Source organism: Rhinolophus ferrumequinum, chromosome 8, assembly GCF_004115265.2.
Source record: "Rhinolophus ferrumequinum isolate MPI-CBG mRhiFer1 chromosome 8, mRhiFer1_v1.p, whole genome shotgun sequence".
Lineage (NCBI taxonomy): Eukaryota > Metazoa > Chordata > Mammalia > Chiroptera > Rhinolophidae > Rhinolophus > Rhinolophus ferrumequinum.
The window spans coordinates 14,339,114-14,361,722 of record NC_046291.1 but is presented as its reverse complement, the minus strand read 5'-3'; the positions used below and the strand labels follow the sequence as shown (position 1 = coordinate 14,361,722).

The following is a 22,609-nucleotide window of genomic DNA, read 5'->3' as shown; positions in this document are numbered from 1 at the left end:
AAAGGCAGAGATATACCATTACATAGGATGGAGTAAGCATGTCCATATGTATGTTGGCATGTGTGTACCACAGCAACAAGGATGACAGTTTGTGGCAGATTTAACTTCTTCAAGATGGAACTTGCTGCCAGTCAAACATCTAGTGATAGACTTTGCACCAAAAAGAACCAAGAAGGTGACAAACGCAGGTGTCCACACACAATCAGGACTTGTTCCATACAAGGTTAAAGTGACCATAATGGATCTCTATGAGAGGACCTTTTGGAGAGGATGGGTGGAGACATGATATTAATAAATACATGTGACAACTGGGACCATATCCAGGCAAAGTAAGACGTATGGTCATCACCCTAATTATAACGCATCACAAAGTGAGGGAAAGGCATGGTGGCTTGCCCAGGCCAGTGGAAACAGCCGGAGGCATTTTTGTGACATCAGCAAGATCACCACCAGGAGAGACAGAGACAGACACTGTAACAGCAGCCTGAGAGCCCAGCATGGCTAGTGGGGGTCCTGTAGAAGCTCTCTCACTAGAGCAGTATAATGCCCTGGGCTATAAAGATATAGTATACAAAGTACTATGTTTTTCTGAGTGTCGTTTCCCTCTTCTATAACATGACTCGTTGACATTTAAGAGGATCATTTCGACATCCTCAGATTCTGCTTTTTCGTGTGTGCCAAAAGCCTCACCTTGTGAAACAGTTGATAGTACAGGGAGCGAAGGTTGGAAAAGGGGCGGACTCTCTCACAGGAGACCAAGAAGGCCTAATGTAGGCACAGACTGAAGAAGAGAAGCTAGTGCCATCCCCCCACCCCATTGCTCCAGAGGCTCCAGGCAGTGTTCTAAGTAGACAGAAGCAACAACAAGAAGAAAAACTGGTTCAAATGAATATGCTGCCAAACCATTTTTATTTCTCTTTTCTAGATTATTTTTCAAGTACCAAGTGAGATTGTAAAGAATCTGCTGGTTTAGATTTATTTCCAAGAACAATGCCATATCCATAATGTGCTCAATAGATATTCTCTGAAAGTGTTCTCCTGAGGGAGGATTGAGTGTAGTGCCCTTTTCTTTGCTTTGGTTACCAGTATTATTAACCAGTATCCTGTTGAAGCACCTACTGTGTGCCGCTTTATCTACTTGGCCTATCAAAATTCTCCTGTCAAGAACTCCTTGAGGCAGATACTGTTATCGCTATTTCATAAAAGGGAAACAAAGATCCAAAGAGGTTAAGGAATACAGCTGACAAATGGCAAAGCTCACATTTTGGGCCCGAGTTTTATATGGCTTTTTTTTTTGCCTTTGGCAGTAAGTCCAAGCTTATGAGACACATAAATGTAACACCTTACAGCTTAAGAGTATCTAGAAATCTCCCATTGGCTTGCTTTTCAGCTTTGTTTCCTGGAATTAGCGGGTCTTTCCAGGCTCTGGGCTGTGACAGCTGCCAGCAGGGTACAGCGGGCAGCTCCAGGAAGGGTGTGGGGAGATCAAAGCAAGGGGAAAGGGGCTTGCGACACAAATGCCGTGTTTAGAATGCTAATCAAAAGCCTCAGCTTTGTGAGGAGGAGACAAAAGTTCTCCCTCCTAAGAACTGGGAAGGGAGGGGCGTGCAGTGAGTGTCTTAAGTACCTACCTCCTGCTGATGACAAAGGCTGCGATGAGAATGACCACCAGCACCACACTGCCTGAGACGGAGACCAGAAGGACGGTGGAGTTGGCTCCATCACCGATGATGCGGGAAGGCACTGGTAAACACAGTTACACAGGAATCACCTTTGGGAAGGTCCTAAGAGCTAGAACTTCTCACTGGGTCACAAGGATCAACTTTCTGAAGCCATTTAGAATGCTCACGGCCTCTCTGCCCTTCGTGAAGTATTCATGCAACAGCATTTTCTGAGATAGCCTTAATGAGACAAAGGCATCCTTTTTATAATTGTACGAAGAAGTTCAACCAGAAGATTCGTATTAAATCCTATGGTAAACAGTACCACTCCCTGGTTTTTCTTCTTTTTCTTTTTACTCTCAGCCCTAACACATAATGATCTGGTGCATTCTTTAGTGAGAAAAACACTTGGAAATTTCAGAGAGGACAACAGTTCTAACTATTCCTCTGCCTCCTATCCCTACCAAATCTATCAAAAACCTGCCTGTTACTACCCAGCTCAAAAGCCACTTCCTCCATGAAGCCTTCCAGGATAATCCCAATGGATGTCAAACTCCTTCAGATTCAATTCTGGAGTACTTTCTCTTCTGCCTGTTTTTTTAAAATTCTTATTTTATTGAATAATTTGTGAATAAAATTCCTTTCTAGAACTGATGTTGAAAATTCTGCTCCACTGTCTCCTTATCAAGTAGGCTCAATTTTGGTTTGTTAATTATGGAGGTGGAGATATCTTATGTAACCTACTTATAGATGGGTATGCCCTCTGTTAACATTTTTGATTAAATCAACCAGTTGGCTCAACTCACAATATTGATGGAATTGATATAATTGCCCAAAGGAGCTTTAAAACTGGTCTGACTTGATTTAAAAAGATTCCTAGAAACAAATAGGAAATTTAAAAAATTGTCCCCATCTTTAATTTTCCCAGGGAGACACTCCCTATCTTAATGTAAGATAGTTATGCAACTCTCAGTTGGTTTAGCAATCCCATTTTTCATGGTTTATAGAACTCTGAAAACAAGAGAAAAAAAGATGACATTTTTCTTTTTTTTAAAGACATTTTCCCATCATATGAAAAGGCAGGTGAGAAAATATTATGGAAAAATGATGCTCTTCTCTAAATAGCATTAAGTTCTGTAAGTAACATTAAGTATTCTAAGTTACAGACATTGGCCACCTAATTTCAAGCAACGTTCATTCGAACAGAATGTTTGCCTAGTCAAAAATTATGTACAACTCCTTGGACTTCACTGTAATGGAATTTGCTCTGGATGGTAAAACAACCTCAGCTCTTGTTACCTGTGTTGGTTGTGACCTCCAGGGGCTCGCTGAAGTCTCCATAGCCAGCTGCTGTCCTAGCTCGGACATGGAAAACATAGGAAGTCAGAGGGTTCAGACCTTTGATATCTGTGTTCCTGGCAGCGGTCCGGACAATCCGATAGCTTCGCTCATTCTGATCCTACATTACAGAAAGAGAAAATGAAGGAAGATGGCAAAATAAACCCTCCACTTATCCTACACACAATAGTCAAGGAGCCAAGCCAATGTACTAAGAGGTTGAAAAGAAAATGGAGGTTGGTAAATTCTCTAAACCCTATATTCTCTTCAATGTTAGAAGTACTTCTGGTACTTCTTAGATGTTGACAGAAATGCAGAGTCGTGTATGATCATTGTCGACACTGAGCATATCCAGATCTTTACACATCATCTTTTTTGAAAGAAACATTAGGTTATGGTTGGTGGCTTTTCTCACTCCACACCCAGCAATTTAACAGAAACAACTGTAAGAAAGTCCCTTGTCTTTTTCTACTTTCTGTCTAGAAAATGTCAAAAATGTTTTAATTTGGTTTCAATTAAAAAAAAAATCCTGTCCCTTTTCTGCTTTTAATAAGGAAACTAATAAGTAATTATCTTTAAAAAGAAAGAATAGACAATTGCTCATTTTCTAGACAACGTTGAATGCAAATAGCTCTCTTCAGAATTCTGTCCTTTAAGAGACAAGTTATTTGTAAAAATAATGTCTTTCTATAACTTTAAGAGGCTGAAGAATGTAATTTACCTTCCCTGATTTTTTATTAAAAGTCATCAAAAGCCACACCTTGATTCTGAATGGCAGTGATCTACTGAAACAGATCATTATTTCCACTTTTCTGAGTTACTCTTGATATAAGTTTTTAGAGTAGAATTAGCTATCTTGATTTCCATTACTAGAAAGAAGAAATATGGTTATATCAGAACAGTGTATTTAAAACATTTTTTTTCAAGATAACCAATTTTAATACATAAAATTCATAATTGGATTTGATTAGGAAGCAAAATGCATTTGGCTGTGAGATTCACTGGTACTCCAGGATTTATAACTGGCCCAAACTAAAGACATGGGGTGGGGAGGGAAGGAAGGAAGGAAAGAAGGAAGGAAGGAAGGAGGGAAGAAAGAAAGAGAGAGGAGAAGAGAGGAGAGGAGAGGAGAGGAGAGGAGAGGAGAGGAGAGGAGAGGAGAGGAGAGGAGAGGAGAGGAGAGGAGAGAAGAGAAGAAAGGAAAGGAAAGGAAAGAAAGAAAAGGAGGGAGGAACCTTGCTCATTCAAGTGATACCTTCTCATAATACTTGACTTCATACTCCAAGATGACCCCATTGGGCCGATCCGGTTCCAGCCAAGCCAGAGCAACACTATATCTGGTAACTTCTTTAGCCTGGACCAAAGCAATGGATGATGGTGCTATTGGAAAAAAACAAAAACAAAAGACAGTTTGCTTTATGGGGAAAAAATTAGTGGTATCAATCAATAATTTCATTTCACTTAGAAAAATGAAAAGTGTGAAGGACTGTCTTGTTTTATTCCTAATTCCTATCTCTCTGTTCCCCAGTAAAAAGCATACTGCCATTTTTAGGGTTCTCGCCAGTATTATTTTGTATATGATTTGTCTTAGAAAAACAACCTCTGAAGTGAAAGTCTGGTAGGTCCACATGCCTGAGCATTACTTCCATAGCACCAGTAACCATTCCCCATAAAAGGCTGTAGGTATAGAGAATGCTATGTGCTTTTCATTTGTTGCAAGCCATGAAAGCCTTTGGAAGATTTCCTTTTAATCCCAGTGAAACTGCATCTCATCCTGCCTCCAAAGTATTGTCATCTTATTGGTCTTTCATTTTATACAAGCAACAGAATTTGCAACTCTTCCAAGGGCACTGGAGGGAACGCCATAAGGCAAACAATTTACATACTTTCCAACACAAATAAAAGCATTGCTTAATTACAGTGCAAGTTGAACACAACCATGCAAATAATGAAGAACAAAAATAAAGCAATGAAAGTCTCTCTGGACATATATAGTGTTCTGCAACACTTTTACAAGAGTTGAAATACTGCTTTTGCCTGCTGAGTAGCAAACTTTCTTTCTATGGAGGAAGACACAAAAGCAGTCCTCCACCAGGTGTGTTATCAGGGGTGGGGAAGAGGAACACATTTGAGACTTATGTAACCAGGCTGCCTAATGCTTGCTTCTCCACTGGTGGTCACATCTTCTGCCAGCTGTTATCAAACTCCACTGTGACTGGCAATGGTACAAAGGTGCCATCTCCAGGGAGAAGAGGAAGCAGTCATGAAATCTGCAATCTTATCTAGCGAAGCTGCAACTCGCTCTGCAGAACCAGAGATTAGGGGTAAACTGAATATATATTCTTCTTTGTTACCAAATTGTGAAAACGTCAAAAAATGGTCACTGTGGAACAAGAAGGTAGCGTTGGGTCTTTCTACTGTTCTACACACACACACACACACACACACACACACACACACACACGCCAAACCCTAACTCAAAGGAAAATAATCTGTCACTGACCACGGAATGAGGCTAGCTAGCTTCAAACCCACTTGACCATATCTGACAGGTATACTGATGGCAAGGAAAGCACACACACACCATAATCGCACAGGGAATCTTCCAGCTGAAGCCAGTCCAGCAGGGAACATTTCTAAGAGGTGGTCATTTGACAGCCCAGCATCTCTGTTAAGGTTGACTTGAGACAGTCACATACAAACACACTTCCCTACTTCTCTCTCTGTCTTCTCCAAAGCAATTCCAGATTGGATCTCAGGCATAAACACAAGTGAAAGACACGGTGGATACACATGTCTTCCATCAAAGGCAACCCTAAGGTTAGTAATGCCAAACTAGATGAACAGAGAGCTGCACGCAGCAGACATATGGAAGCCACTGAACATCTGAAGAAAATGAAAAACGGAAATGTGCTCATTAGCGTATTATAGCTCCCCTCCCCCAACACCCACACCTCTCTGCCCCACACACGCGTTTTCTCTTTCTTTTCTGGTTGACACAGAGCTATTGTCCAACAAAATGCAAGGAGTGACTTTCATAAATATAGAGGTAGCAAAGGAGCCTAAGAAGGCTGCCTGGCTGTGAAAAGCCATTTCCCTCCAGGTAATAAATATATTGCCTAACAGAGCACTTTAGCATACACTCCATAAAAAGAGGCTCTTTACACTCTGATGTTCAGGATTGGGAAATGAAATAGAAAAGTGAGGCTGTCAGAAAGAAAGCAGGAGGGAGGAAAATCATAAAGTTATAAAATGAACTTTCTCTCAGCAATGGTCTGGGTCAGATCGTGATTATCAACAGATTTCTCGGGAAAGGACTGCCTGGTGGCCCTTGGACTATCCTGATTAACTAAGCCAGTTTCTGTCTAGCTGGGTTATCAGCGAACTGCTGCATGTGGGCAATGAATCTGATTACCATTTTAGAAGTTGGAGCAGCAGTGCCCCTGTGCCTATGTTAAGGCAAAACGAGCTCTGCCGAAGTGCTCCACAAATTTCAGGCAGAGTCCATATGATCGTGTTAATAGACTATTTCTAATGCAGCTCTAGTTGGGAAATTCATATGCCCAAAGGTGAAGACAAACCAACAGAGTGGACGCTGACTCAGCTGTCGTAAAAATGGAGAAAAGTGAGGTTCAAGAGGAACGTAGAATAAATAGCTCTAGTTCACACAAAGTATTATATTGTGTGGCTGTAAAGCCTGAGTTCTTCCTGAACAGATGCTTTTCAGAAGAGCACTTTTATCAGGCCATAGTGACAACCGTAATCCATGACCAAGTGAGACTGAGACACATATTAAAACAAGCAACTGCATTATAGTGTAACATGGCAGTCATCTCTCCCCCTGGAGGAGAACATCTCACCTTCTGTGGTAGGAGAGATACGGGTTTGGGAAAAGCTGGGCTTTGCCATACTGCCAGTTTGCAGAGAAGAGTCAACTGGGATGTGCCCCACATAATAAGACACACAGGGTTCTTCCCTCACCTTTCCTACCAGACTTCCAATACAGCCTCCAACTCTACATCTGGAAGCCATCACCCTACTGTGTGTGACTGCCTGTGGCTTGTTTCCCTAAATGGCATTTCTCAATCATTTCCCTACCCCAGTGGTTCCCAAGCATCAGTCTTCTCATGTCACCCATATAATTAATCACTGCCACATCCCTCTGCAACTTGTACTATGATTTAAGTTTTATATGTGTATATATATATATATATATATGTATGTATATGTATATATATGTTATATGTATATATATATCTGTTATATGTGTATATACATATTTTTTTTTTTAAATCGACACACTATTATTTTGAAAGGAAATTTCCCATTACTGTTATGACTTGCAATAATGGCAGGTAACCATAGAAACAAAAAGAATATCTAAGGAAAACAATGCTATCAATATTTGCTGGCCACTTTTGTGAGATTCTTCATATTTTGCCGAAAACAGAGATAAGCCGGTATTAGATCTGAAAAGAAACTAATTTTCACACAGGGCGATTCAGTATTATGTGACATTCCATCTGGGTCTTCCCGAAAAATCACCTCTGCTGCCACCAACGGTATGTTTCCACACTTTGGTAAACACTGCCAAAACCTACTCAATGTAGAAATGTTTTGGGCCATGAGTCCCAAATACCCCAGGGTCTGCTCTTTGTTAACAGAATCAGAAGAGGAGATAATAAACTAATAAAATAAGAAATCGAACACTTGCCCCAAATTTATGGTTCAATGGGAGCTTTGACAAATCAATACCTTAATTCAAACGAGGGCTTCTAATTCATGGTGAGAATTATGGTCAGCAGGAAAAGACCAAGCAAAGAAAAGGTCCTGCTTGCCTCTCACTTCTCGGATTCACATTCTGAAACCTTATACAAACCTGGTTCTCCAGCAGCACTGACTCGTCCTCTGAGCAAACACTTATGAGCACCAATGGAACAAGGCAAAAATGGGGAAGGGCAAGCAAGCTGTATCAGATACAACCCGTGCTGTCAAATTAAGTACTGTTTTATTCTTTAGACTCCTTATAAATGAAAACATGTACGAAGACATTTTTGTAATAGTCTCACAGGGAAGACATTCTTTAATGTCAACTGGGAGGGCCCATTTTCTAGAATTCAAGAAGAGACAGGTCCTGCAAACCCTCTTTTTATCCAAGTTCTCTCGTGGCAACCGGGAGAAACAAGAGGTTGGTGATTCCTCATCATACTCCGTCTTGAGACACACAATGCACCTGCTTTAGAGTCAGGGAAAAAGCTAAGAGGAAGCTGAGGTATGATGTAAGTATCCTCACTGATAGAAAGGGATGCATCTTAGATGGAAAAGCATTCTTATTTCCTCAGAGTTCTTTCCTAAAAGAGAGGTTTGCTTTAAGGAAAGGTTTGTGCTCCTGGATATAAGCAGGCATTCTTTAATGGCTAGAATTTTGACATAACACTCAGTAAGTAGAGGCGTTCATGCTAGTTGACGGTAGTATGGTGAGAGAAATGTGACTGATGTAAAAATCACAAAGACAAGAACTACTAAAGGGTAGTTTAAAAAAATAAAAGGTTTGTGATTTAATTCAATTAAGTTCTTAATTTTCAAAGTTTTGAAGCAGAATTTTCCATGACCAATAGATATCCACACTTGGCTAAATAAAGACTGTGACTGACACAAGAAGCCAGAATGGGGAGAAATGCATTATGGGAGGCAGAAAGAACCATGGATGGATTTAGAGGAACGTTGGGGAGTATGGTCAAGATTTGCAGGGACAAACAAAGAGGCATGGCTGAGCAGAGGTGCACTCCTGCAAATATGATTGGAATTTTCAGGAAATCACTAGCACCCTGGTTGTTGGAGGGCAGAGGTTTCATCTAGGACACGAGAAATGAGGTAAATATGAAAATATATTAGACCACCATATTTAAAGTATTCTTCACTTCACTAATTTGTTGGGAACAATCAACACATTTAAAAAGGTTTTTGGATAAAATTCCTGGTTTGATGGTAACTAATTGCCATCATGGGCAAGTCACTAAAATTTTCTCACCTCAGTTTTTCTGTTTATAAAACACCTTCCCTTCCAGATACAAGAACGTCAGCTATTAAAATGTACCTCCCGTAAGGGTAGGGCTTTACCTTGCTCATCTCTATGTCCCCACTAAGATCATGTCTGGCACATAGTGGGTGCTCCATAAATTTGTCAAGTGAATAAAAGTGAAGTGAATGTTAAAATCGATCGAAAATATTCTTTGTAGACAGTAAAAAGATTTCTTAAATACACAGTGGCAGAAGTAAGTCATTCCTAAAACAACGTTTTTTATCTGCACCTGTTTCAGATGACCTTTTGTGAGTTTGATTTTGCTGTTTAGGTTCACCAAGATATTGACAATTAGGAGGGAAGCAAATGACGATTCTAATTATAAACGGAGTCTATTTTCTAAGGGATATGTGATGCTTCTGAACTTTTTTTGAACACACAACCTGTAAAATGTCATTCAAATTGTAAGTTAACATTAAAACCAGTTTTTACTTCACCTGTTACAGGCAGCATTTGAGGCAGTGCTCTTTTGGTTGAGGAAGGTGCTGACCATCTATCTACTCAGTATTTCTCCTCTGTATCTGGAGGGCATATGCAAATAGTTCTCTTGACCTCCTAACCACAAAGGTACAAAGGTGTTGAGACTCCTCCGCCAAATCATAATCCTAAATCCAGAAAGAGCCATAAGCATACCCCTTGTTTTATAACTCGGTGATACCCAGAGTTATCTCCAAAGATACATTAATGTAAGCAAAGTGACTGCCAGGAGAGGCCATCAGCTACTGCAGGGACCCCTGAAACCCCACCAAAAGGACCTCATTGTTGAAGTGTCAGAGTCGTAAAAGAACCCTCAGGGGAAAGGAGGCAAGATTAAGCATGTGGAACAGACTCTGTCGCCATATGTCTATCGGAAACAAGTAAAATATCATTGTTTTTAATGATGGAGCAAAAACCAAAAGGAAAAATTCACCAAAGCTTGGAGGTTGAATGATCTGAGCTTTCTACTAGGAAGCCAAGATAAATCCCCTTCCACCCAAATCATTCTGTATTCAAAATTCTACATATCCCCGAGAAACCGAGAATACTTGCTAAATCAAAACCCCATTTGCTATGTACCTGTAGTTCCATTTGGTTTAAGAACAGACCACAATGCATCCAGAAGGCACATGTGGGTTTTATCTCTGTGTGTGTTTTTGATAAACAGAAACAGCACAGATTAGGGGCTGGATCATGACTCTCTAACAGTGGTACGTTTCACAACGAAGAATTACAGGAGATGCTTTGATGTCAAACAGAGGAGGTTCCTTTTAAGAAAATGGTAAATTTAACTTTCTTTGGTTCAAAGCTCAGCAGTTCTCCTTGCTCCCCACCTACGTGAATGCTGCAATTTTCTTTTATTCACTTCCTCAATGACTTGCCATTAAACACCTACAAGTCATTTTACTGCAGCAGTTTGGTATTTGTAACACTCAAATAGAATAGAGAAGAGAAAAGGAGATATAGAGAAAAGAAAGGGAGGACGAATTCACTACAAACCTTCACTTTGTGGGCTACAAAACTGTTGTCTTGAGTCCAGCATCACAAGCAACGAATCAAAAACAGTTTGGGGGAATTTAACGCGGGTGGGGGTGGGGAGCTGAAACAGATCGACTGCATTTCACTACTGGCTCAAATTAGGAGGTCAGGTCGGAGGGAGTAAGGCAGAAAATAAACAGATGCAAATAAAGGTCTGCAGCCTGTGGGCAAGGAAGAGTGAAAAAATCCTTTATGAAAGTTAAGAAACCCAAAGTGTGGATGTCAGTGATACACAGTGCCCAGTGTTTGGAGGAAAAATGACTTCTTATCTACAGCAGGATTACAGGTGCCTCCCCAGGACCTGAATTTAAAGAGATGATGTTTACTCAAGGGGTCTTTCACTGATAGGAAAAACAAATCTGCAGTTTGTACATCTCTCTGCTTAATGCAAATACCCTATTTAAATTTAATTACTTGGCGCTTAAGGTGGTTTTTGTTCCCCCTTTTTTTCTCATTTCAACGCCACAGTTCTGATTTGCTCTTTATCAAAGGTTTGTGCGTTTTAAAATGCTGTCAAGCATCAAAATTAAATGCTTCAGAGCACTAATGATATCCTTGTGATGAAGGGTTTTGCCGTCACAGAGATGTGAAGAACTCTGGAGCTAATATAGCTTTCTTCTACATCCCACCAAATGGAGGGAAGGGTTTCCCTGAGCTTTGCACTAACCTATGGCACCAAACAACACTGAGCACATTTCTTCGTTTGTTTTCACAATTATCACTGCAGTATTTTGCAGTACTGCACAGTGTACAGAGTGCTTTCTTGTACTCATGATGTCAGTTGCACTGCGTTCAATGAACTGGGTAGCCCTCTGCTATTTTCTAGGTAAAAATCATTAAAAGATTCAAGCCCCTTCCACTCTCCTTGGATACATCACTGATGTCAGAACTCAGCCCTGCACGCCATAGCTTCTGGGTGCTATGTCATTAGTAAGCATCTAAGCACATTTTCTCATAGTTGAGAAGTGAAATTGTTTTTAAAACAAACCAAACGATCAACAAAGAAAGGTATAGAAAAACTCAATTATTCCAAAATTGATACGGAATTATTTTCCTTCAACAAAAGGCCCAGAAGAAAATTCTTAATTAAAACCTTTGGAAGACTCTGAATTCAATGGAGTTCATTTATATTTAAATGTGAAAATATTAATATTAATTAAGTTTATACTTAGAATGTATGAGGGATGCATTTTTTTTTCATAAGGTGATTTCCAAGGTCAGTACATACAAAGTCTATTTCAAACAAATACTATAAAATAAAGCAGGGCACAGTAACACTTACCAAAAGATACAACAGACCCATGTTCCCACTGATTTTCAGAATCTGATTTTGGGACAATAATGATGCTTTAACTAAGCGATTCAAGAGTAAGACTTTACAAAGCATTTAAATGAGACTCTTTTTTTTTTTACTTATTTTCCCTGAGAAATGAATGGCTGGCAGATTATTTTAGACCAACCTTTTATAGAGAACTCTTAACCACATTTTAAACAATGGAATGTGGTTAAAGCTATTCTTAGCCTTTACATTAAGTGTGTGCATAGGAAGTTGAAGGTGTTGGGACTGGCCTCGGTGGCTAACTGTCCAAAGATGTGAGTTTCCCTTCCACAAATGACTGCTTGGGATGGAACTGCTCAGACAAGGACTACATTTCCCAGACTGCTTTGCAGGTAGTCTAGTTCTGGGCCATGAACTGTGGGTAGGAGTGATTACTCCTGTTCTAAATCTGATACATAATAACAGCACCCTTGGGACCAGCATCCTCTCTAACCTACAATCTGCCAGCTGGATGTTGGTGCTCAGGCTCATGTTGGAAGCTCCCCCTCACGCAATACCACAACTGGATGCAAGTTGATCAAGAAATAATTTTCTATTGCATTAACCCAGTAACTGGCATGTTTGGTTACAACAGGTAGCCGTTCAGGTGAAGCGGAGTCATTCAGCAAAAAAAAAAAAAAAAAAAAAAAGGCATTTTCATATAATAATCAACTAAAATAAAGCATAGTAGTACTGTAGCCTATAGAAGACTGAGCTATGGTTTAAAGCTGCCTGAATTGCCTTTAGTTTCCTTCTTGAAAATTCCAGCTCCTGGGCAAGCGCAGTGAGCAGATATCCATTCTTTTGTAAGATACTGGTGACTGCGGCCCTGGGGCCAGCAATGCCAGGAACATACTGTGCAGCTTTACAGGGACACAACACAATCACAGCCACAGGTCTTCCCACCTTCCCACCTGAAGATATTCAGCAGAATCACACAACACTGTGCTAAAAGATTCAGCTAAGCTTGTTTTAATGTTAAACGGGCAAAGACAGTGGGGGTCTCAAAATGGCTTGGTTGAGTTTTCTTTTTAGAAAAGTGTTAGTTTCGTCTTCATTGCATAGGTAACAGCTTACACAGTTGAAGATTGGGGCCACGTGAATCAGAGCTAAACAGAGAAGACTGAGCAGAAATAGCATCTTTCTGCCAGGTACTTTCACACAGGTAACATCATTTAATCTTTGCAACTCTCTGAAGTAGTTATAATTATCACCTTTGACTTCATATTTGGAAACACATGCAGCACAAAGAAATTAAATACTTTGACCAAAGCTATAAAATGAGATTTTAAACCCAAGTCTGCCTGACTCAAACGGAAGTATATGATCCTCTCTCCATACATCACCTGCCTGTAACAACACACACATTGAACTAGCATTTATTGAGTAACTACTGTGTGCCAAGCCTTGTTGGAAATCTCTTGCATGGATGAATTCATAGAATCCTCACATAAACCCTAGGAGGCAGATACTATTATTATTTCCAGTTTATATATCAGGAAAATAAGGTACAGTGAGTTTGAATAACTTGCCCCAAGTTACAGCTTAGAAGTGGTGAATTAAAAAGTCATGTGCGAGAGGCCACATTTTCAACCACTGACCTACAGAAAGCCTCGATCTAGTCTTTCCCTTCCTTTCACTGGTAAGAAATCAGACACTTGAAGGTTAAATGGCTTGGTCTCCCACAGCAGCAGCAGCAGCATTAGTAACAGAGCAAATCTTAGGCCTGCCATGGGTTAGGTACAGGGCTTTCTATGTGCATTGCTGGTTGCCGGCAACCCAGAGGTCCATTAGTCATGATCCTTGTTCACAGACAAAGCTTAAAGCTTTTGATGACGAGTCACCTCATATTACAACTACCTACAGAGCTAAGAAGAGAATCATCTGAAACCGAAAAATTCAATTGCAAAATACAATAATAGTCATTGGAGTTAGGGCAGGGGTAGGAGGTACAAAGCAAGCTTCTGGAAGGTTGGCAATGTTACCTTCTTTAACCAGGTGGTTGTCACACAGGTGTTTGCTTTGCCGAGATTCACTGACTACACATTTGAGCTTTGTTCATGTTTCTATATGTGTATATGTTTCACAATGAAAAGGTTAAAAACAAATAATAACTAACTAAAATAACTAAAGTTATTTTAGAAAGACCCATCCAAAATCTTTAATTAACCCCCTGGGTATAGATCTAAAGGTGTCGTGAAAGATCTAAGTTTTTTCAAATTAGTATTTTAATTATTAGGTTGGTGCAAAAGTAACTGCGGTTTAAAAGGTTAAAAAGAATTGCAAATATGGCAATTATTTGTGCACCAACCTAATATTAAAAAAAAACGTATTTTTTGTACCTATTTAATCATTGTGCTGAATACCTGAGCTGTACAGCAATCACTGCTCTCTGCAGTAGAGAAAATCTATTACTTAAATGCCTGTTTTAGCTTTAAAAATAGCTACTATCTTTAATTAGCATTACTACATGTACAGCCATAGCATTTGCAGTAGAATTACAAGTGAGTGACAGTTCATCTGAAAACCAAGACTCTGGTCCCCCAGAATTCACTGGGAATGACTTAGGCAGCACCCAACTGTCTCTGATGCAGTTCAAGTATGTCTTCTGTTTCGTCTGAGAGCTGCTTGTTTTGCGTTCTATTTGCTTGCTAAGAAATTTGTTGGCAGGTTCTGACAAGGGTAGCCCAACACTTGCCAACAAAAACATGGTAGGATCCAGTGTGTATTTCCTGTGAAGTAAGAATGCCAGTTCCAGGCAAACAGGAAAACAAGTCTTTCCACGGGAAGGCAATTTATAAGAATTTGCCTGAGCAAGACAACTGTTGTAAGATAAGAAAACGGGGCAAAGCCAGCAGCAACAGAAAAATTAAACACATTTTTTTTTCCTCTGAATGCCTCTAGGAAAATGCATCTTCTCATTGCGCCTCTGTTCATTGAAAAGTATCTGGCATAAACTCTCAATTGACATTATTTTATATGTGTCTTGGTTAGACAGGAGGAAGATGCCTGGGCACAGGGAGCCCTTCCATGATCAATAATGCCCTCCAAAATTAATCTAGAATATGGAGGATGGTATAAAGAAAAAGGTCTCTTCTACTGAGCAGAAATACAGCAGAGTGGAAAAGGATTAGCAGCTGTGAATCAAGGCTTCTGTTCCTTTTGCTGTCAACTCCACTGGAGAGCTGCAGGCATTCCAAACCTGGAAAATCAAAGCTGTGCTGTGGGCCTCAGGTTCTCTTTGTTACTCAGACAGCTGCTAATCGTCCTGCTGTGTGAGGAACGGTGAGACAATGCTGCAACATTTAGCTTTCTGACATCCAAGGCTTCTAGATCAGTCCCCAATTAAAGATGTATTAATCACAAAGACTCTAAAAGCCCGGATGATAGATGCGCCCAGTAAATCTTTGCTCTCTCCTTTCACTTTCCCCACTCAGGTTTCTACATTTACAGGCAGAAATGCTTAAAAGCCTGCTCTAGAAACGACCAATAAAAAGCCATGTTCATTACTTTATATCAGATGCTTGACAATTTCCTACCCCTGAAAAGCCTTTCTGAAAAGAGGTAAGACATTGATCATTCTGCTAAAAGAGCCTGTCTGCTTCAAGAAAGAGATCCACTTGGCTGTTGTTATCTTTACTTTTTAAGTGTGATAACTAATTCAGGAATGTGTTTTTGCCACTTGCTACAGGGAAATCCCAATCATCTGTGTAGTTAAAGCAAAAAATGCCATTAGATAAACCTAGGAAACTTCATGGGACAAAATATTAATAATACTAGTATACCAATAATCTCCTCCAAGTTGGGTCAGGTCACCCTGAGGTCATGGCCCCAAGTGAGAGTGAACAATAAATGGTATCTCATTCTGGATTGACACACCTGGAACAACAGAAAAGTGTATAGCTGGATGAAGACTCTTAAATTCCATGCTTTCTAATTTATGTTAATAAAAAAGTCTCCAAGTTACTTTTTCACATTGGTCTCCATTTCACAAGGGCACTGAAAATGGCCTTATTAAATCCTCCATCAAAGAGTATCATCCATAACTTATTCATAGCTATGAATAAGTGACCTGGTAACCAACCCCAAAACAAACAAAGAAAAACATAAAAAAATAAAAGCAGATAGCCTGGCTGATATTATCATAGAGTCCCAGAATCCAATTTTCTTTTTTCTTCCTTATATATAATTTTCAAAGGAGGCATCTAATCACTCTGATACAAAATGAAGAGAAATGTCTCAACACATGATGCTTATGTAACCTCACAAAGGCAGCATTAGCCATTCCGAGTTATTGGAAATCTTTTGAAATTAGATTCCTATTTTTCATTTCTGAGGCTAATGGAACCCATGAGAGACAAGAACAATATTTGCAAGGTGCCAGGTTGGTACCAGCTCAAGGTGCTGAGTTTCTTGGCTTTCAGTGGAGTCTGGTTATATCATGAATAACTCCTTCCCCACCCATCACCATCACAGGGACGGTCCACCATCCTCCAAACTGAAAGACTAGAAGTCAATTAGTGTCACTTATGATGCGAACACCTGTCTACTAAGACCTGGACCGAGACCAATTCCATTATAATAGCCACTCAATGGCTGCCAGATGGTCGGGCCTTGGACCACTTAAGATGTCGTCCAGATTCAAGGAGGTGACCTAAAGACAGTAAGGTCTAGAGTCCCATTAGTCATCTCCTGAGTCACCCAATTCCCCATCACACATACAGTTGGAACAGGATACCTATTTTTCCTAATGGTTATTTTAAAAGACTACATGAGCTGCCCACAAAAAAGACATAGTGACCACAAATTGAGGATATATAAACTCCTTAAATTGTAGGCATTTTCATCATCCATTGTCATTTTTCTCTGAAACTACTTTTTAGTAACTTATCTTTGTTTCTCTTATTTCATTTTGAAATGCATAGGCAGAAAAGAGGGGGATAAAACAAATGATAAATATCTGTCAAAGAATAAACTGGAGTATGAAATGATAGGCTACAGATGATCTCTGACAGGGTGAGATGGGCAGAGGAAACATTTCAATACAATTTTAGTTGCAAATCTGTATTCTATGCTATTCAGAATTTTTCCCAGTTCAAATGTTGCTTGGCTTAAAGAATAATGACTAAATGTTGAGAGATAACAGCCATGTATGATAAAGTAGAATGTTACAAGTGGAAGAAAGAGAAAGAAGGAAAAAGGAAAGAAAAAGAAAGAGAGAGAGAAGGAAGAAAGGAAAGAATGAAGAAAGGAAGGAAGAGAACCAATTGGGGGAAGAAGCACTTGAGATTCTCCATTTTAATCCCAGATTGGTTTCACTACCTAGAGGTCTGGGCAAGTTCTGAACACAACGTATCAAAATATTCAGGGGCCAACATCCGTTAGCCATAGAATGTTGAGGAGCTGGTTTTTCATACTACCTGAGGAAGTCTTCTTTTTATTTGTAGCCAAATGTTTCCTGTCTAGTTTCTTGCTTGCTACTTAGAAAAGCACAAAGAACTAACTGGTAAGTGGAGAGAAGTGGAGAGAAGAGATATAGAGACCTTTGGGTTAAATTACAACCAGCACATTTTGAAAATACTTTATATACAAATGGTCACCACATGCTATGCTCTCAAAAAAAAATGTGGCCATGAAATGATATTCTTGCAGCCCTCATATTTGAAACTCTATCTTTTTGGCAATTCTCTTAAAAGCTATGATAAAGTTTAGAGAAAAGAGCATAATTTATGAGAAGGGATTTTAAGCTTGGGAATTTGCAACCATAGGATTAATTTTTTTTTTTTGGAGTATCAGCCAGATACATAAATTGTATGTGCCAGATAGTTTAAACTCCTATAGGCAGTATATGATCGAGGCTGAAACAACAGAGCTATTAAATTTTAAAATATTATTAAAACCAATAGATGTCTCCAACTAGATCTGTGCTGGAGAATTCAAGATGACTTTTGTGATCACAAAGAATAACAAAGAATGTATTAGGAAAGCTTTAACTTTTTAGGACTTGAATTTTCTTTTCTCTTCTTTTCTTTTCTTTTCGTTAACTAGGTGGTTCACAACATCTCACTAGGGCCTCTTTTTAACACAACTTGCTGAAGTGTGAAATTCAGTATTACTGGCTCTACCCAGGAGTCAATCTGTAAATACCGGAAGGACCTCATTAGAACAACCTCTCATCCCAACATCCCAGCATGGTCTCTAAGAAAGACATCAGAGCAGGGCTCCAGCACACTATGGGCAGTTTTGGGCAAGTATTTCATGATTGTTCTGAAATAGGAAGGGAGGAAGAAGTAGAGAGAAAGAGAAAACAACCACCATCCAAAGAACACGTGCAGTTAAAGTTATACCCTTGAAGAGTTCAAGGACTTCTCATCTGTCATTCTCCCCAAACAATACATTTTATATTATATAAAGATTCCTGAACTATATTGCCCGCCTCTTAGAGCCACACCTAAATTAGTCTACTACTTGGCATTTCTGTCTACAAGGAGGGATCCAAACACAATGTGTGCTTTTTAAAGTCTATGACCACTGTTTCTTCTGGTTACTAAAAGACACTCTTAATTTTCACAGGATGATGTATCTGTACTCCTTGCTTTCAGTGGAAAACAAAGCAACAAGAATCCTGATTACCTACATGGGTGACAGTCCCACCCCTATTTTAAATGGTGAGAAATGAGATGATAATAGCGCCAAGGACTCCCAAGCCTCCAAAGGCATCCCGCTAGAAAGTTTCCTAAAATCATGCTCTCCCACAGCTCTGTAGGACCAGGATCAGATTCAGTGAAATTCAACGCAAGCCAGGACTCCACCAGCAATTTGGAGTTTAAATCTTAGGATCACCTGCAATTTGGGGACTAAAAAAAAAGGCCTTCACGGTCTTGGAGAGTGGAAGGAAGACTTGATTAAGCTCTCAGCCTGTTGCATATTTAAAATCTCGGCCTGTTTGTATGTTGTGACCCTGGCTTTGATAGAGGAACATAGAGAAAGCTGTGTTCTCATCGACCTTCACACTTATGCTCAAAATACACAACAACTATGCTGAAAAAGAAATAGGGTTGATTCCGGAGGCAGATTTATAGCGTGCAGTATGTTATCCAGACAACGCCAACTCTCCAGGGAGCCATTGTGGATTTGCCCCTTTCGGTGCTTGTTCTAATGGATGGATCTTGTCCCAAGCTTTCTACACACAGTGAAACTGTTGGTGGCAGATCCCAATTTGGCACCCACTGAGAAGTTGAAGCTACACATTTAAGTCTTGTTTGTATGCACTTGTCACCAACAAAAGGTTCCTAGATAAGAATTTTCTTTTTAAATTATCTACCCACAGCCTTCATCACAGGGGCTTTTTTTGACAGTGAGGATCAAACTGCTTGCAAAATTCATGTATAAGTACAGATTAACATTTGAAAGATGCCAGGTTAAAAAGAGTGCTCCGCCCTTCCTCTTTCTCTCTCTCCCCTCTCCTTCTAAGAGCCATAGCAAAATAAAACAAGTATTTCAAATCATTGTCATTTTATCCATAAGATATTTTAAACAGATTATGTTTTAGAAAGTAGCCCTTCTGCTTTATCATAACAGAAAACAAAACACGGTTCAAGGGAGCCACAGTAGAATTCCATTAGGGTGGGCTGGCCAATTTATCAGAACAGAGAAAGAAGGAATTAAATACAGGAGTTGTTTCTTTGGCTATGTGTCTATATTGGCAGCCATTTTGCTGACTGTTCAGCCAGATTCCCACAGCACTCTGGGTACTGACTTTCACGTGTGGGACCAAATATTTAGTGACATTTCCCAATGAAAGCCACAATGTTCACTAGGCAAGAGACCACACTGATGTCTGGCACCGTCTCTCTCTTTCTGTTATTTCAGTTTGGGGGCAGGCTATGTAAACTTTTTCATTCTTCTGGCACAGGCAATAATGGAAAATGTGTATGCGTGCACACGCGCATGCACGCATCCACATTGGGGGCAATGCGTAGACACTGGGGGAAAACTCCTTTAAAAAGAGAGAGATTTTTAATACTGGTGGACAGAGCTAAGTCTTGCTTATCTTGACAGATTAAAATGTAAAACCAAAAAAACCACTCACAAGTCTTTACAAGACAACATTGGAATGCTCTCTTATTGTACACCTACATGAAAACAGCACAGGAACGCTGAGATGTGGAGAAAGCTCTGTATATTGGAGTGACATGGACAGGCATTTTAATTAGTTCCTGTAGATTTAAGATCTCTCAATGCAAGATTAGTACTGCAGCATGGCTGTTGGTTTTCCTGGTGTTTCAAGGGGAAAAAAAACTCTTTAAAGCTATCAGTAGGGGGTTAATGGAAGCTTTGATAAAGTTTCTCTGGATCTTTTTATTGATGCTCAATTGCAAACTGAAATTAGAGTCCCTTCTGGCTCCTCTGAGGAGACAGTAATTAATTTAGCCAGTTGGAGTGACAACTGGACAATTCAGGAGCCCATATGAAAACCTCGGCTTGCCCTGCACTCTTCATTCCTCATGTCAGCCTGGCACTTATTTTTCACATCCCTTGATGGCTTCTCCAGAGGGTGTAAAAGTTGGCAGTAGTATTCAAAGTAACAAGCACAACTCAGAAATAAAAAACAAATCAGAATTAAACTGTCAAGGGTTTAGAGTGAATGCTACTGAATGGATTTCCCTTCTCACAAACGAACATGTGTGCATATTTATGTAGGAGTGAAGGGAAAGGAGTCAGGAAAAATAGTGTTCTCAGTCCTGGGTGTATAAATAAAACTTTCATTTTCCTAGAGTGAAATATTCACATGTTAAAAAAAGTGCAACCCATTTTTTACTTATATGCAATAATTACCAGTAGGCTCTATAGACATTTGTCTATGCTGCTCAGGCAGCCTTGACGCTGGATAATTTAGTGGGCTCTTTTGGAAGGCTTTTGTTTTTTCTCCTCACCAGGACTGGTGGCACCCACCCTGAATACAAATTCATGGACCCTGGCGCCACACACCAGAGGCTATACTGTTGTATAGCTACAGGTTTATTTTATTCTTAATTATGATCATAATTAGTGAGTATGTGTAATAATTATAGGGGTGGCAACAATATTCCATGAAGACGAAATTATTTTATGTATAAAGTCAGATCAAGAGACCGTTCCCTTAAAAACCAAGGTACTGCATGTTTCTAAAATGTACATTTCCTAGTCATTAAGAATGAAACCAGGAGCCCATGGCTGGATCAGAGCTGTCAATGAGAAAAGCGCAATCTGGCTTCTCTGAAGCTCCACGTATGCTTCTTCAGGTACAGAAAGGTCTTTTGAATTAGCTTCCACTGTAGAGAAAGATCTCAATAATTACATACCGACTACAGTTGGCCCTTGAACAATGTGGGATTAGGGGGCTGACACCCCTGCAGACTAAGCTCCAGGTATAACTTTTGACTCCCCCAAAACTTAGCTAATAGCCTCCTGTTGACTGGAATCCTTACTGATAACATAAACAGTTGATTAACACATCTTTTGTATGTGACATACATTAATACTGTATTCTTACAATAAAGCAAGCTACAGACAAGAAAATGTCATTAAGAAAATCCTAAGAAAAAGCACATTTACAGTCCTTAGTGAAGAAAAATTCGCATATTAGTGGACTTGTGCGGTTCAAACCCCAGTTGTTTGAGGGTCAAGTGTTCTGAGGAGGCACAAACAACTTTTCAGCAAAATTTCTCAGTGGAATTGCTTTACGATTTGTTTGGAAGAGTTTAAAATATGTCTCTAGAAAGATTTCTGACTTAAGTAAGAGATTTCGCTAGTTTCATGGCCTGTTTGTTTCCTTTCAAATTCCGAGTAGTAATTTAAAAAAATAACATGATTTACTTGAGATCAAAAGCAAACCCGAGAGTTTCATTATAAGGGAAGTTGGAACCATAGAACTCTTCCTATGGGGCTCTGCTGTGAACTTCCCTAACCCTAGCTCCTCCCATCACCTCCCCCGCCCGCACGCTGCCTGATCCTGTTTCCTTCCAGTTGCAGCTCATCTTTGTCACTATCTAGAAGACAGGTAGCAATTATACCCAGTGGGGATGAGAATTCCCACTGTTCTCCATTATCTCACTCAAATAACATAATATGTCTAATTAAAAGATGGCAGAGAAAGAGAGAATGGGGACTTCCCAGTTGAGTAATAAAAAGACACTATGCCTCTTGTACTTAGTTATTTTCTTTTCTCTATGCATTATTTTGGTTTTATGAAATGTATCACTACTTGACAAAGAGTTCACTGGTTGTTTCCACTGTAAATAAATGTGTTAATCAACAAACAAGAAGTGAGCCTCTACTACATGCTGTGTAGTGGTATCCTGTCCCTTCATTGTTGGTGTGGTATTTTCTGGCAGTTTTTTTAATTGCCTATCCGAAAGAATAAGGCCAGTCTAACAAGCAGCACCAGTTCATCTGATGGCACAGCAACTGGGATTCTTCATAAGAGGCCCCAAAGGGCCTTTTTTTTAAACCGAGACCAGTGTTGAGTGTGTTATGTTCCCAGCACAAAGTAACGGAACTAAGCAAAGACAGGCTGGTGATGGAACCTTTAGAAATGGGCTTTGCTATGAAGTCACAAGATCTGTGTGCAAACATATCTTTAGAACAGAGTTCTCAATCTTGGCACTAAAGATATTTCGGACGAGATAATTCTGGGGGGTGGGGTTGGGGGGG

The 22,609-nt window shown here is 39.8% G+C and overlaps 1 protein-coding gene across 2 annotated transcripts in view; it reads right to left on the bottom strand.

The window, feature by feature from the left end:
• EPHA4 (EPH receptor A4) overlaps positions 1-22,609 on the bottom strand; it is a 127,425-nt gene that overhangs the window by 24,762 nt on the left and 80,054 nt on the right. For both annotated transcript variants that reach the window (XM_033112411.1, XM_033112413.1), the window contains exons 6-8: positions 4,255-4,379; positions 2,961-3,120; positions 1,632-1,743 (exon numbers count right to left, since the gene is read on the bottom strand). In XM_033112411.1, the coding sequence (XP_032968302.1) occupies positions 1,632-1,743; positions 2,961-3,120; positions 4,255-4,379 (397 nt within the window). The remainder of the gene's footprint in view (positions 1-1,631; positions 1,744-2,960; positions 3,121-4,254; positions 4,380-22,609) is intronic.